Source organism: Zophobas morio, unplaced genomic scaffold, assembly GCF_036711695.1.
Source record: "Zophobas morio isolate AGI-343-1 ecotype UQ-CSIRO unplaced genomic scaffold, CSIRO_AGI_Zmor_V1 ptg000026l, whole genome shotgun sequence".
NCBI classification, from domain to species: Eukaryota; Metazoa; Arthropoda; class Insecta; order Coleoptera; family Tenebrionidae; genus Zophobas; species Zophobas morio.
The window spans coordinates 1,215,505-1,229,266 of NW_026972131.1; the positions used below are offsets into that span (position 1 = coordinate 1,215,505).

Sequence of the window (13,762 nt, forward strand, 5' to 3'; positions counted from 1 at the left end):
CAGATCTGTATGTGCCGGCGCGAGCCGAGTATCTGTACTTCCTTCACTTCTTATTACAGTGTCAACAAATTTTTTTTAATGAAAGAAAAGATATAAATGTACTCAAAAACATTTATTCTATGAAACTGTATTATTTTTTTTTTGTTAGAGATCTAAAAATGACAAAAAAGAAATAAAGTATGCGCTTGGTACGTCATAATTTAGAACATATAAATGTTTATCACATCAAACAACAATCGCTAGAAAACTAGATTTCTCCAAATTTACTAGTCACTTTGATAGTAACATTCACTGTCCGTGCTAAACTAGTATGTAGCGTCAATTTAATAATTCGACTGTAGTTATTCTTAGCTCAATGTATTCGTTACTATTATATTAAAATTATTTCTGAGTAGAGCTCATAAATAAGGTATTCATTTTCGTTACCTGATGATTTGCGGTAGTTCTTTCTCTCAAATCACATGCTCTCAAAGGCGGCTTGTTAACGAATAAATGATCGCTCATAATCACAGATCTGCGGGTGCACAAAAAGTAAAGTTATGACTTCATCTCAACCAGTCGACACAGACCACCAACCAATAACAAGTATCTGATTTTCCCGATTGCAACGCCACTACCTGCGGCATTTTATAACAACCATTTAAAAAAAAATTACTGAAACAACGAAAATATTCATACAAATATTAGAACTAACACAATTCATTTATTAAATGTAGCACTTGAAGTATTCTATATTGCATGATTAGTAGAAGTAGGTAACCTTTGTTAGATAATAGATACAAACTTAATAATGATAGAGTACAACAGACAAAGGGAACAAGAACGTCAAGGTTTTTAGTTTTTTGTCGAAAACGCGACGTCACTAAAACGTAAATTGGGACCTTTTTTTGCCATACTGCGAACAGATTTATTTCCATTTGTTTTCCATTTGATGTCGTTCAAATAACCCCATGAACGATGCAGGTAGATAGGTAGTAATAAAAGAAAATAATAACAATTTTCGTAGTTATCCTTGAAATAGTTGTTATTTAATTCAGTAATAAAAAGCTAGTGGAATCTTAGATTACATTTAATTTTTATTTTAATTACAGCAGTCTAAGTTTTTACACCTGGTTTTACATGTTTATAAATTGGATTGTTTAGTGTTTAATTAATCGTTTATTCTTCGAAGGAAATTCAATTTTTAGACGAGGAGAGAGCATGTTTCGCTTCAACTTTTATATCAGTGCAAAGACTGCATTGAGCTCTATGGGGAAGAACCGGTCATTTTTGTTTAAAATTTATATTTATCAAAATATTTGCTTTTTAAAAAAATATTGAATAATGAATATAACGTGAAACTAAAGTATTTGAAAGACCCCGGAAGTGCCCTAGTGTTCTTCTTTTTAAGAACTTAATAGAACGGTTGGGGCATCTAGTGTATGGTTTTTGAAAAAAATGAAAATAATCTTCTGGATTTCTGCTCCTTCTTGAAAGAATTTGAAACAATCTCAAGGTTCCTAGTGTCGAGGTTTTGTTTTTGAAAAAGATTTAAAAATCCATGAGACCACTGGTGTTTACTTTTTGAAGGAATTTGAAAAAAAATACCTTGTATCTTATTTTAAGAAATTTAAAAATGAGGGGTCCCAGGGGTTCTGTTTTGGAAAAAAATTTAAAAAAACCTTGAAGATATCCAGTGCTTTTCTAAAGAATTTGGAAGAATCTGGAAGTTCCTTTTGTTCTTTTTTTTAAACAACTTAATAGAACGTTTCAGGCGTCTGGTGTATGATTTTTGAAAAATATTAGAAGGACCTTTGGATTTCTGGTACTTCTTGAAAGAATTTGAAAGAATCTCAAGGTTCCTAGTGTCGAGGTTTTGTTTTTGAAAAAGAACAAAAAATCTATGAGACCACTGGTGTTTTACTTTTGAAAGAATTTGAAAGAAAGTCCCTTGTATATCTTATTTTAAGAAATTTAAAAAATATAGCGTCCCGGGTGTTCTGTTTAAAAAGAAATTAAAAGAACCTTTAAGATCTCCAGTGCTTTTCTAAAGAATTTGAAAGAATCCGAAAGTTCCCTTGTGTTCTTTTTTTTAAGATCTTAATAGAACGTTTGGGACGTCTGGTGTATGATTTTTGAAAAAGATTAAAAGGACCTTCTAGATTTCTGGTCCTTCTTGAAAGAATTTGAAAGAATCTCAAGGTTCCTAGTGTCGAGGTTTTGTTTTTGAAAAAGGACAAAAAATCTATGAGACCACTGGTGTTTTACTTTTGAAAGAATTTGAAAGAAAGTCCCCTGTATATCTGATTTTAAGAAATTTAAAAAATATACCGTCCCGGGTGTTCTGTTTAAAAAGAAATTAAAAGAACCTTTAGGATCTCCAGTGCTTTCCTAAAGAATTTGAAAGAATCTTGAAGTGCCCTAGTGTTCTTTTTTTAAGATCTTAATAGAAAAAGAATTTGAAAGAATTTCAAGGTTCCTACTGTCGAGGTTTTGTTTTGAAAAAGTTTAAAAAACGTGTGAGACCACTGGTGTTTTATTTTTTTAGAATTTGAAAGAAAAAAGAAGTTTTTACAAGATTAATAAGGGCAAAATCAGTTTTATCTTAACAAAGGATCCGTTTCAATCAACGGTTCAATGGTATCTCTTATTCCACTATTACTATATATTCCTGTGAATGCAAATAATATTTTTTAAATTTACATTTTTTTTAGAATTTGTCTTACTATCTCCGGAAGTAAGGCATATACATAAAATTTTTCTAGGGGCCCTATCATATTATATATTCTATCATATATCATATTTTCTATTAATTTTTGCATATTTTAGTCACAATTTTGGTAGTTATTTTTTACTTAATAAATAATCCAAACATGAAAAATTCAAAAAAATAAAATTGGAAAATCTAAAATTTAAAAATCGGGAAACTGAAACATCAAAACATCGAAAAATTGGAAAATCGAAAAGTTAAAAAAAAGATGGAAAATCGAAAATTTTAATATTCCCGAAAATTAAACAATTGAAATATAGAAGAACCGAAAACTCGAGAAATCAAAAATCTAGAATTTTAAAAATTGAAAAATGAAAATATCGAAAACTTGAAAAATTGAGAAATCGAAATATAAAACAGCCGAAAATTGAAAAATCTGAAGTTTAAAAAACGAAAAACTGAAAATCGGGAAATCCAGAAGTCGAAAAATTGTAAGCTTATAAAATCGAAAAATTAAAGAATTGAAGAAGTGAAAACTTGAAACTTGGGGAAGAAATATTAAGGAAAAAAGGCAAAATGTAGCCCCGCCCACCCACCCTACCTCAATTCTGAAGATTTTTTTATTCGTTGTGAGCTAAGGGGGCGGAGCTTAACTGAAAATTTTACGTTTAGTTCTTTGTTTTGAGAAACTCATTCAAATCAACAGAGAAATATATTTGCAATTACGTTTTCCCCTCGATTTAACAATGAATAAAAAATTAATCTTTTTTTAATTTAATTTTTTTTTTTTTTCTAAACAAATTTTCAGTTTCTTGTTGCCAAAAGAAGACTTCGTATATTAATAAAAAATGGTCAAAATATAAGCCCCGCCCACCCACCCTATCTCAATTGTAATGATTTTTTTATTCGTCGTGAGTCAAGAGGGCGGAGCTTAACTGCAAAATCCTTATTTCTCTGCGACAAATTAAAAACAAGTTTCTGAGTATCGTGTTGTTTAAAAAAGACCAAGTATATTAAGAAAAAAATAAAGCCAAAGATTAGGTCCCACCCATGCCCGCTCCGATCTCAATTCTCAATTGCGATGAATTTTTCATTCGTTGTCAGATCGAGAGGCGGGGCTTGCAAGATCCATATTTCTCTACAAGAATTTACTATTTTAAACATGTGTTAGGTTTCTTATTCTTAAAAGACGACTACGTATATTAAGACAAAATGGACAAAATATAAGCCCCGCCCACCCACCCCTTCTCAATTGTGATGAATGTTTTATTCATCGTGAGCTGAAGGGCGAAGTTTAATTGCAAAATCTTCATCCCTCGACAAGAAATTACCATGTGAAATTCGTCACAATTGAGATTGGGGCGGGTGGGTGGGGCTTAAGGTTTTTTTTAAAGTATAGAGTTTTCTCTCAACAACAGGATAGTTAAACATGTTTTCAGTTTCTTGTTGCCAAAAAAAGACTTCCTATATTAAGAAAAAATGGTCAAAATATAAGCCCCGCCCACCCCCCCTGTCTCAATTGTGATGATTTTTTTTAACCGTCGAAAGTCAAAAGAGCGGAATTTAATTGCAAAATCCTTATTATTTCTCTACAAGAAATTACCATGTAAGACATGTGTGTAAGTATCGTGAAGTTTTCATTCGTTGACAGACCTAGGGGCGGAGCCTAATTGCCAAATCCATATTTCCTTACAAAAATTTACCATTTTAAACGTGTTTAAAGTTTCTAAGAATAAAAAAATCATCAGAATTGAGATGGGGTGGGCGGGCGGGGTTTTTATTTTGCCGCGTTTTCTTAATATACATAGTATTCTTTGAACAACACGATACTCAAAAGCATGTTTTTAATTTCTTGTAAAGGAATAAGAATTTTGCAGTTAAACTCCGCCCCATTGGTTCAAGGCGAATAAAAAATTCATCACAATTGAGATAGGGTGGGTGGGTGGGTTTTCCATTTTGCCTTTTTGTTTTAATATTTGCAGACTTCTTTTCACAACGTGTTTAAAATGGAAAATTTGTATAAGGAAGTATCGATTTTGCAATTAGGCTCCGCCTCATAATTGCAAAAACGTATGTATCCGCCCTATCTCAATTCTGATGGATTTTTTCATTCGTCGTAAGCCAAGGGGCGGTGCTTAATTGTAAAATACTTATTTTTCTATGAGAAATTACCATGTGATGTACTATAAAACGTCTACTACAATGTCATCATGTTAAAAACCTAACTTAAATAGTGAAAGCTGTTTGTCCTTTAATTTTTTAATGTTATTGTTTAAATTTGGAGATTTGGATTAATTGTCAATGGGTGTGCGGACATAAAATTAAAAAAATATATCCAAAATAGTGATAATTCTGTGTACTTAAGCACCTCTATTATTTCCAGATGAATTACCGATCATCCAGGCGTATTAGCACTCAAGCAGTGTGGGTGTACATAACGTTTGCAGTCATTCTTCAAGAAATTGCAACCAGCCCTGCTAACAGATCGCCAGCTCTACTTCCACACCACTTCACGAAACGATCTTTCTTCGACATTCAGTGTAAAGGTGTCTATGACAAAAGTATATTCGCCAAACTGGATAGCATATGTGAAGACTGCTATAACCTATTTCGAGAACCTCAACTCCATAACTTATGCAGGTAAAAAACAATCCAGTACAGACTATTAAATTAAAAACAATATATGCAGCTGGAGGAACTTTATCATTGTTTCCGGTTTATAATTCGGGAAGCTGCGTATTGATATAGTATGTATTGCTATCATCAAATTTAGCGTGAGAAAATTGAACATTTTTTCTGATAACGATATGAAATGAGTAAGAGGGAAGGAATGTCGTGAGAGCCTCCTACTGATTGAGAATTTTGAAAGTAATTAAATCTCTGCACCGAAAACGACACTGTATTCAATATTTTTGAAATCGGTTTTGATCCAAATTTTAAATCTAGTTTTCCCAACTGTATTATTTCTCATTGTTACACAAGACCGTGCGGTATGAAGCAGTTACACATTATGGACATTGTAATTATACAAGAATGGGCGTTTGGACTGTAAAAAGAGTATGACGCTATTATAATTATGTCGTTTCACGTCCATGTTAGCGTTACCGTAAAATCATGAGTGCTTTCAATAGCACCTAATAAAAATGCTTCTAATAGATCAGATTTTCTATATTTAATAGGTACCGACAAAATGTGTCTTATAATATCTCTGAAATAATTTTATTACAGGAAAAACTGTTTCACGACAGATTACTTCAAGGGATGCGTTGAAACTTTACAGCTTTCCGACGAAGAGGCACAAATTCAAGTTTGGATAAAACAATTACGTGGAGCTGAGCTGGGGGGTTTAGGTACACTGCACCCCTTTTAAGTTTCTAACATTCTAATATACTATTTTAGATCATTTAACCACATAACCGTCCTTTCTAATTCTGACCCTTTCCCTTCAAGTTGCACTTTTTTTAAAGCTCTGTTTTTTTATTTAGAGCATCTTTTTCTAGTTTTATTTTTTATTCCCACTTTTGCACTTTAATCAGTGAAAACAGGGATGTATTTTTGATATTTTGAGCAGCGTTTTGAGGTGCAACTCTTCATCATGACTAAACTCGTGCATGCGTTGACGACTTGTAATATTATATAGACTAATTGGTTTTGTTGTATTTTAGGTCCGAGTGTTTCTCCACAAAATACTTCGTAGGGTGCGTCGAATCTCTGCTGCTCAACGAAGAGATGCCAAAATATCGGAAAATGATCGAATATTTATCGAAATGAGTCTAGTCTTTAAATTAAACCACATTTACTAGCTGGATCTTTTTAAAAAAGTAGCTTTATTTATTACAAAACTGCAATCTACAGTATTTCAAAAACTTTGGGCTGACCATTTTACATAGTACAAAATATATAGTTTATAGGGCGATACCTGGACAAACAATTTTTAGTTTTGTAATAGAATACGTGAGCAGATTTTTTATAAAAGATTCAGAGATATTTATGTTAAATATTTTGACAGGATTTTTGTTTCTTGTATCTCTGTGACCACTTGACTACTTTATTTGGTCTGATATTTTGTTCAAGTATTCCTATATTTATATTTTTTCACTAAGCGCTAGCTATATCTGAGCCCCAGAGATCTTGGTTATTAAATTAATTCGACCAAAGAAAGTAGCTTAAGTAGTAGAATTCACATGGAAGCACCACGTCAACATATTACATATATCTTTCAATATTCCTCTAGTAGTATTAAATTGTTTGTAATTTATACATTTTGTGTATACACCACCGCCGCCACTACTTATTTATTTCACGTCATTTAAATTTAGAATTATTTTTAAGGCTGGAAAAAATAATTCATCATTTCTCTCATTATATAATTTATTGAAAAATAATTAAAATATTTTGTATTATTGTCTAGTATTTTGTTAATTTTCTTGTAGGTAAATATACCAAACGTCAAATAAGAATGGCGTACCTAGATTATTTTTATTTATTTTTTAACTAGGTATATTTTCCTACAAAAAATCTTATTTTTAACATTCCGCAATCAGTATTGCTGAAGTTGCCTGTATTTTTTCAACAAATCTCTAAGGGTAATATTCATAATTATGATGTAAATTATTGGAAAATCTAAATACATGTATGCGGAACAATGTAGCATAAAATAAATTATTTTTTAAATGGCAGCTTCGAATTAAATGACTACGATTATTGTTCTGACTTTTTATTTATTTTCCTAATACCTACAACAACAGGGTGCATAAACGTCATTTTACTTACTTATGATTATGAACAACATAAAGAACAAATTTCAAAAGTGATCATTGAACTAGTGATAAAACCAGTTTTAAATAACATTTGCTTCCAAAAAATTGATTTTGTGAAAAAACAATCAATTAGCGAAAAACCAATAAGTAGAAAGGTTTAACAAGTTATATTTCTTCATATTTGGAGTCCATTCTTATTTTTGGGTATGTATTTTTTTTTTAATATGTTGACCAGTATTCATACATAATTTTTCCTAACGTATAGAAGAGCTGAACATCTTTTGAGTTTATCATTTCATTTTTAATTCACACATCACCAAGTAGGTTTGTTTTTCCATTGTACTGTGTTTATACTAAATAACACGTTTTTGTAACTTATTGTTTACTTACAATAACAGTGCGTAAAAGTGATAACTAACATACAACTAAATAAATATGGCTTGGAAATATCGTAAAAAAGCACCATTGTATCTTTTATTTTCATTTTTTGGGTCATAATCATCATAGAATCACTTGAAAATTCTCACATTGACAAAGCATCACTTTTTACAGACCGCAGAGTCATTAAATGTTTGTTACTGGTACAATTTATTTAAATAATAATGTATTTATTAAAATCAAAATATAGCACAAATTAATGCAAAATGCGTCGAATAATTTTAACGGGAGAGTCAGAGGAAAATTAATTATATATTTCTTAGCAGAGTTTTTAATAAAAACTAACAATTATTGAAAAAAAAATGGTTATCAAAATCGACAGAATTTGAGCTGTTAGTTCAGGATCTTGCCGATAGGAGCGCAACTAAAATTTACGGAAGCGACTTTCCAGGCATTTTCGGATTGCTGCAACCCACATTTCTTACCTCACAACTAATAATCCCCTAGTAATGATGAGAAATAACATTTTTCTAATTTTAGGCTCATATGATTTTCCCAAAAATTATCATCTTTCTGATGATTTCTCATTAAAGATCTGCGTTGGTAGAAATAACGAAAATTTTGCTAAAAATTTGTCTTCTAGTAATAATATGCAATTGTCCTTGAATTTGATAAAAATAATAATGTTGGTGTTTTAACCTGATGGTATCAAATTTGTCAATAAAACAAAAAAGATTTTAAAGGCAAAAGCTAAAAATCAATTTCGAATACTTATTTCAAAGATTTTGAAGGCTCTAGAGAAATTCCCAAAGACAATTCCAATGATTTAAAGAAAAAACAAAAACCTGAAGGACCTAAAAATCGTAAAATCACTGAAGGCCTTGAACACCCTAATTATTATCTTATAAATCTTGGAAACAGTAAAGATTCCACAGATTCCAAAACTTCCAAAGATTTGGACTCTTGAGATCTATAAATTTTAGAAAATCTTAAAAGATTTAGAAAGAGTGGGAAAAATGTGGTAGATCTAGAAATCTTGAAAATATTGAAAAAGGTTGAATTTCAAAATTCTGATATAACTGGAGCCTGATAATTTTAGAAATTTTGGAAAATGTGTAAATTTAGATCATTTTGTACACTTTGGAAAATCTGAATAATTGGGCTAATCTGGAAAATCTGAACATTCTAGAAATTTTGAAAATTTTGCAAATTACGAAGATTCCCAAAAAATAAAAGAAAATAAAAAATATTAAATCTCAAAATTTCAAAAATTTACAAAATCTTATGATTGTAGACATTCTAAAAATTCCAAATCTTTCAAATGTTTGAAATATTTAAAAGGTTCCAAACCTTTCAAAGTTTCTAAAGACTCGACACATTCTAAAAATCTCGAAGTTTTCATACACACTAGAATTTGCGAATTGTAAAGACACCAAAGGTGTTAGATAAACTAAAGTTTTTGGTTCTAAATAGAAGAAATATCCAACAAAATCTTAAAAATTGTAAATATCTTGGAAAAATTATAAACTTTATAAAATTTCTAGTAATTCTAAAGTATCCAAATTTCCAAGGATTTTTAAAACTCTAAGGACTCTGAAAATTCGAATATTCTAAATACTCTAAAGGCTCAAGCATTAAAAAGATCTTTAAAATTCTATTCCAAATACATATTTCAAACACATTTTCTTGTAGATTTCGAGCTCTAGAACTCACTTCGGGCCTCGTTTCTTTGATAACTGCAACCGTTTTTCCGGAATCGACCGTTGAAATATCGAAAATTTTAGAAATTTTCAAAAATTCGCATTTCGTACCGATTCTTTCGAAAATGTTGCTCCGTGACCATCAACAGGCTATATTTTTGGAATCAGCATGTCGAGATCTACGTCCCTGCATTTTTTCACAATTTTTAGACAGCTTTTTTAAAAGTGAAAATTTTCCAATAGTCCCCCCTGCTTCAAATTTCGGCCAAATTTTGACATTTTCGAAACTTAACTAAAGATATTTTCTTGTAGATTTCGAGCTCTAGAACTCACTTCCGGCATCGTTTCTTTGATAAGTGCAACCGTTTTTCCGGAATCGACCGTTGAAATATCGAAAATTTTTGAAATTTTCAAAAATTCGCATTTCTTACCGATTATTTCGAAAATGTTGCTCCGTGACCATCAACACCCTATATTTTTGGAATCAGCATGTCGAGATCTACGTCCTTGAATTTTTTCACAATTTTTAGACAACTTTTTTTAAATTGAAAATTTTGCAGTGGTCCCCCCTTCTTCAAATTTCGGCCAAATTTTGACATTTTCGAAACTTAACTAAACTGAAAGACCTAAAAATCGTAAAATCACTGAAGGCCTTGAACACGCTAATTATTATCTTATAAATCTTGGAAACTGTAAAGATTCCAAGACTTCCAAAACTTCCAAAGATTTGGACTCTCGAGATCTATAAATTTTAGAAAATCTTAAAAGATTTAGAAAGAGTGGGAAAAATGTGGTAGATCTAGAAATCTTGAAAATATTGAAAAAGGTTGAATTTCAAAATTCTAGTATAACTGGAGCCTGATAATTTTAGAAATTTTGGAAAATGTGTAAATTTAGGTCATTTTGTACACTTTGGAAATTCTGAATAATTGGGCTAATCTGGAAAATCTGAACATTCTAGAAATTTTGAAAATTTTGCAAATTACGAAGATTCCCAAAAAATAAAAGAAAATAAAAAAATATTAAATCCCAAAATTTCAAAAGTTTACAAAATCTTAAGATTGTAGACGTTCTAAAAATTCCAAAGTTTCCAAATGTTTGAAATATTTAAAAGGTTCCAAACCTTTCAAAATTTCTAAAGACTCGACACATTCTAAAAATCTTGAAGTTTTCATACACACTAGAATTTGCGATTTGTGATTCTAAATAGTCTAAGGGCTCAAACATTAACAAGATCTTTAAAATCCTGTTCCAAATACATATTTCAAAGATTCTATAATTTGTAAAAAATGCATGAACTTTTAACATGACAAAAATTTTAAAGATTCCAAAGACTCTAAACAAAACAAAAATCCTAAAAATCTAAAAATCATAAGTACTAGGGGTCTTGAACACCCTAATTATCATCTTATACATCTCAGAGATTCTAAAGATTCCAGATATTCCAAAAATTTCAAAGATTCCATTCTCTGGGTCTATTAATTTTAGAAAATCTGGAAATGTCTAGAAAGTGTGAAAAATGTGGAAGACCTAGAAATCTTGAAAACCGAGGAAAATGTTGAATTCTGCCATATCCGAAGACTGATGTTTTTATAACATTTAGAAAATGTGGAACTTTTGAATATTTCAAAAATGTACTCAATTCTAGAAATTTTAAACATTTTAACGAATTTGTGAAAATATATTGTGAAAGTTTCAAAGATTTCGAGGATTCCAAGGGTGTCAAAACTCTAAGGAGTCTATCAATAGTACTATAAATACTATAAAGATATAGAAACGATAAAAAAAGAATTCTCAAAGTTAAAGTTGATAATAATTTTTCGAAGTTGTATTTGTTCGACTATAATTTAAGAGGATTAGAGAAGTTCTGTCGAAATAATTTTCAACTATTTTTTTGACACTACACTCTCCTACGACTCTTTCAATTACAGTGGTTGAATATAAAGAAAGTACATCAAAATTTTGTGTACAAATTAGGTAGGTACGTGCAAATTATACCTAGAGATTATTTGTCCGTAGTAATCCGCTCTCGACTTGAGGGATGATTTTTTATTTTAAACTTAATGCGGAATGGATTGCCTAAATTTAATAGTTTTTAAATAGAAATATCTATAAACATATTAGTATCAATGAAAAAATGAATCTGTTACTTCCTAGAGTTGCAGATTTGCTGGTATTTTAATGTGTGACTTAATGAAAATGTTACTGCATTAACATACTACACGGTTGTAAAATTTTAGTTCAATTTTTTTTAAGTAAATCATTAAACTTAAGGGTGCCCCCAGTCGTCGAGTACAAAATCGGTTCCAGTGAGAACAATTATTTTTTGTAACTAGGCAACCCAAAGTACCAACCCACCGCAGGTACCGACCCAAGAAAGGTGAAATTTGAAATTATGGTCACTGTAGGCAGTCCGTCATAAAATGCAAATTTGTAAACAACACCAGATAAGCTTATTTATTTCCAAATAAAGAGTACAGGGGAATAACGATCGAAGTCCATTTGAATGTATTTTGAAAGAAATTGAGTTGAAAGTTTAAAACGCTGCAGAAAATAGATTGAGAAACCCACAAGATTCAGCCTAACACAATTTTTTATTTTCTTTATGTTTTAAAAATATATAAAATAAACTGTTTATGCCCAAATATAACAGTAAAAAAGAAAATGCAATTGTTTAATCGTCTGTTCCAATATTGTATGAAAAAATGAACTAAGTCCAACTTGAATGGTCGGTACTGAGGTCTATCTCTCAATGTTTCCCTGAAAAAGAGTTACTTATTTCAAATAAGAAAAAAGAAAAAGTACTCGTCGAACTTGTCATCACTTCGATAGCCATCTGTAAATGGTAATTTCGTCTAAAATGACTGAAACTCTTCCAACACGAACAACTTCAGTTCTTGCAGTTGATCGTATTTTTTCCTAGCCAAAGTTATCGAGGCAGAATATAACGCTTCAAGGTTAGATTTCCAGATATAAGATACAGAAAAAACGAAAACGTTCCTTGGTATCAAAAAAAAATTAATTTAAAAAATGACAACCTGAATGGCCCCAACCACATATTAGGGGACCAGTCTAAATGTGCAAATTATTTTTGTAAACAAAGTGGACAAGGAAATTCAACAGTTTTGTCTATAGCATAATCCTGAACTTGTGGTTTATAAATACATTATTGAGATTATTCGGTTTTTAGATTTCTCATTTTTTTATTTTTCGATTTTTTAATTTTTCAAATTTTGACGCTTCTAAATTTTCAGTTTTCCGATTTCTGAAGTAATCTTTTTTTTTATTTTCCCATTTCTTCCCAAAGTTTCGATTTTTCACTTCTTCAATTCTTCAATTTTTCGATTTTTCAGGTTTTTGATGTTTCAATTTTTCAATTTCTCAAGATTTTGATTTTTCAATTTTTCGATTTTATAAGCTTACGATTTTTCGACTTCTGGATTTCCCGATTTTCAGTTTTTCGTTTTTTAAACTTTAGATTTTTCAATTTTCGGCTGTTTTATATTTAGATTTCTCAATTTTTCAACTTTTCGATATTTTTTCAATTTTTAAAATTCTAGATTTTTGAGTTCTCGAGTTTTCGGTTCTTCTAAATTACAATTTTTGAATTTTCGGAATTTTTAAAATTTTCGATTTTCCATCTTCTTTTTTAACTTTTTGAATTTCCAATTTTTCGATGTTTCGATTTTTCAATTTCCCGATTTTCCAATTTTAATTTTTTTGATTTTTTCATGTTTGGATTATTTATGAATGCTAAAAGTAAAAGTAAAAAATAACTACCAAAATTGTGACTAAAAATATGCAAAAATTAATAGAAAATAGAACACAATTCTGCTAAAACATAAAAATAACTCTACTTTCCGAAAAAAAATCTATTGGATGATTACGGTTCCACTAGTATTTCTAATTTAGGGCGTTTTGTTTGTATCAAACACAATTAAAGAATTAATTCTTAGTTAAAAAAAAATTAAATATTGCATAATTCAACGAGACGATAAATTTTGGCCATATAATATGATAGAGCCCCTAGAAAAATTCTATTTATATGCCTTACTTCCGGAGAGAGTAGATTCTCGTTATAAAAGAAGTCAACCCATTAGACAAATAATTCTACAAAAAATTGTAAATTTAAAAAATTTTATTTGCATTCGCAGGAATAAATAGTAATAGTGGAATAGGTCCACTGGAGATACTACGCCCCTGTAATACTTTACCTCATAGGTGGTGCGGAGAAG

The 13,762-nt window shown here is 30.2% G+C and overlaps 1 protein-coding gene across 4 annotated transcripts in view; it reads left to right on the forward strand.

The window, feature by feature from the left end:
• Nucleotides 1-7,395, forward strand: part of LOC135136473 (ion transport peptide) — an 80,770-nt gene extending 73,375 nt beyond the window's left edge. For 3 of the 4 annotated variants that reach the window (XM_064065756.1, XM_064065758.1, XM_064065757.1), the window contains exons 2-4: nt 5,073-5,329; nt 5,918-6,039; nt 6,355-7,395. In XM_064065756.1, the coding sequence (XP_063921826.1) occupies nt 5,073-5,329; nt 5,918-6,039; nt 6,355-6,386 (411 nt within the window). In that variant the 3' untranslated portion in view covers nt 6,387-7,395. The remainder of the gene's footprint in view (nt 1-5,072; nt 5,330-5,917; nt 6,040-6,354) is intronic. The other variant, XM_064065759.1, reaches the window with a different exon arrangement.
• Nucleotides 7,396-13,762: the final 6,367 nt, after the last annotated feature.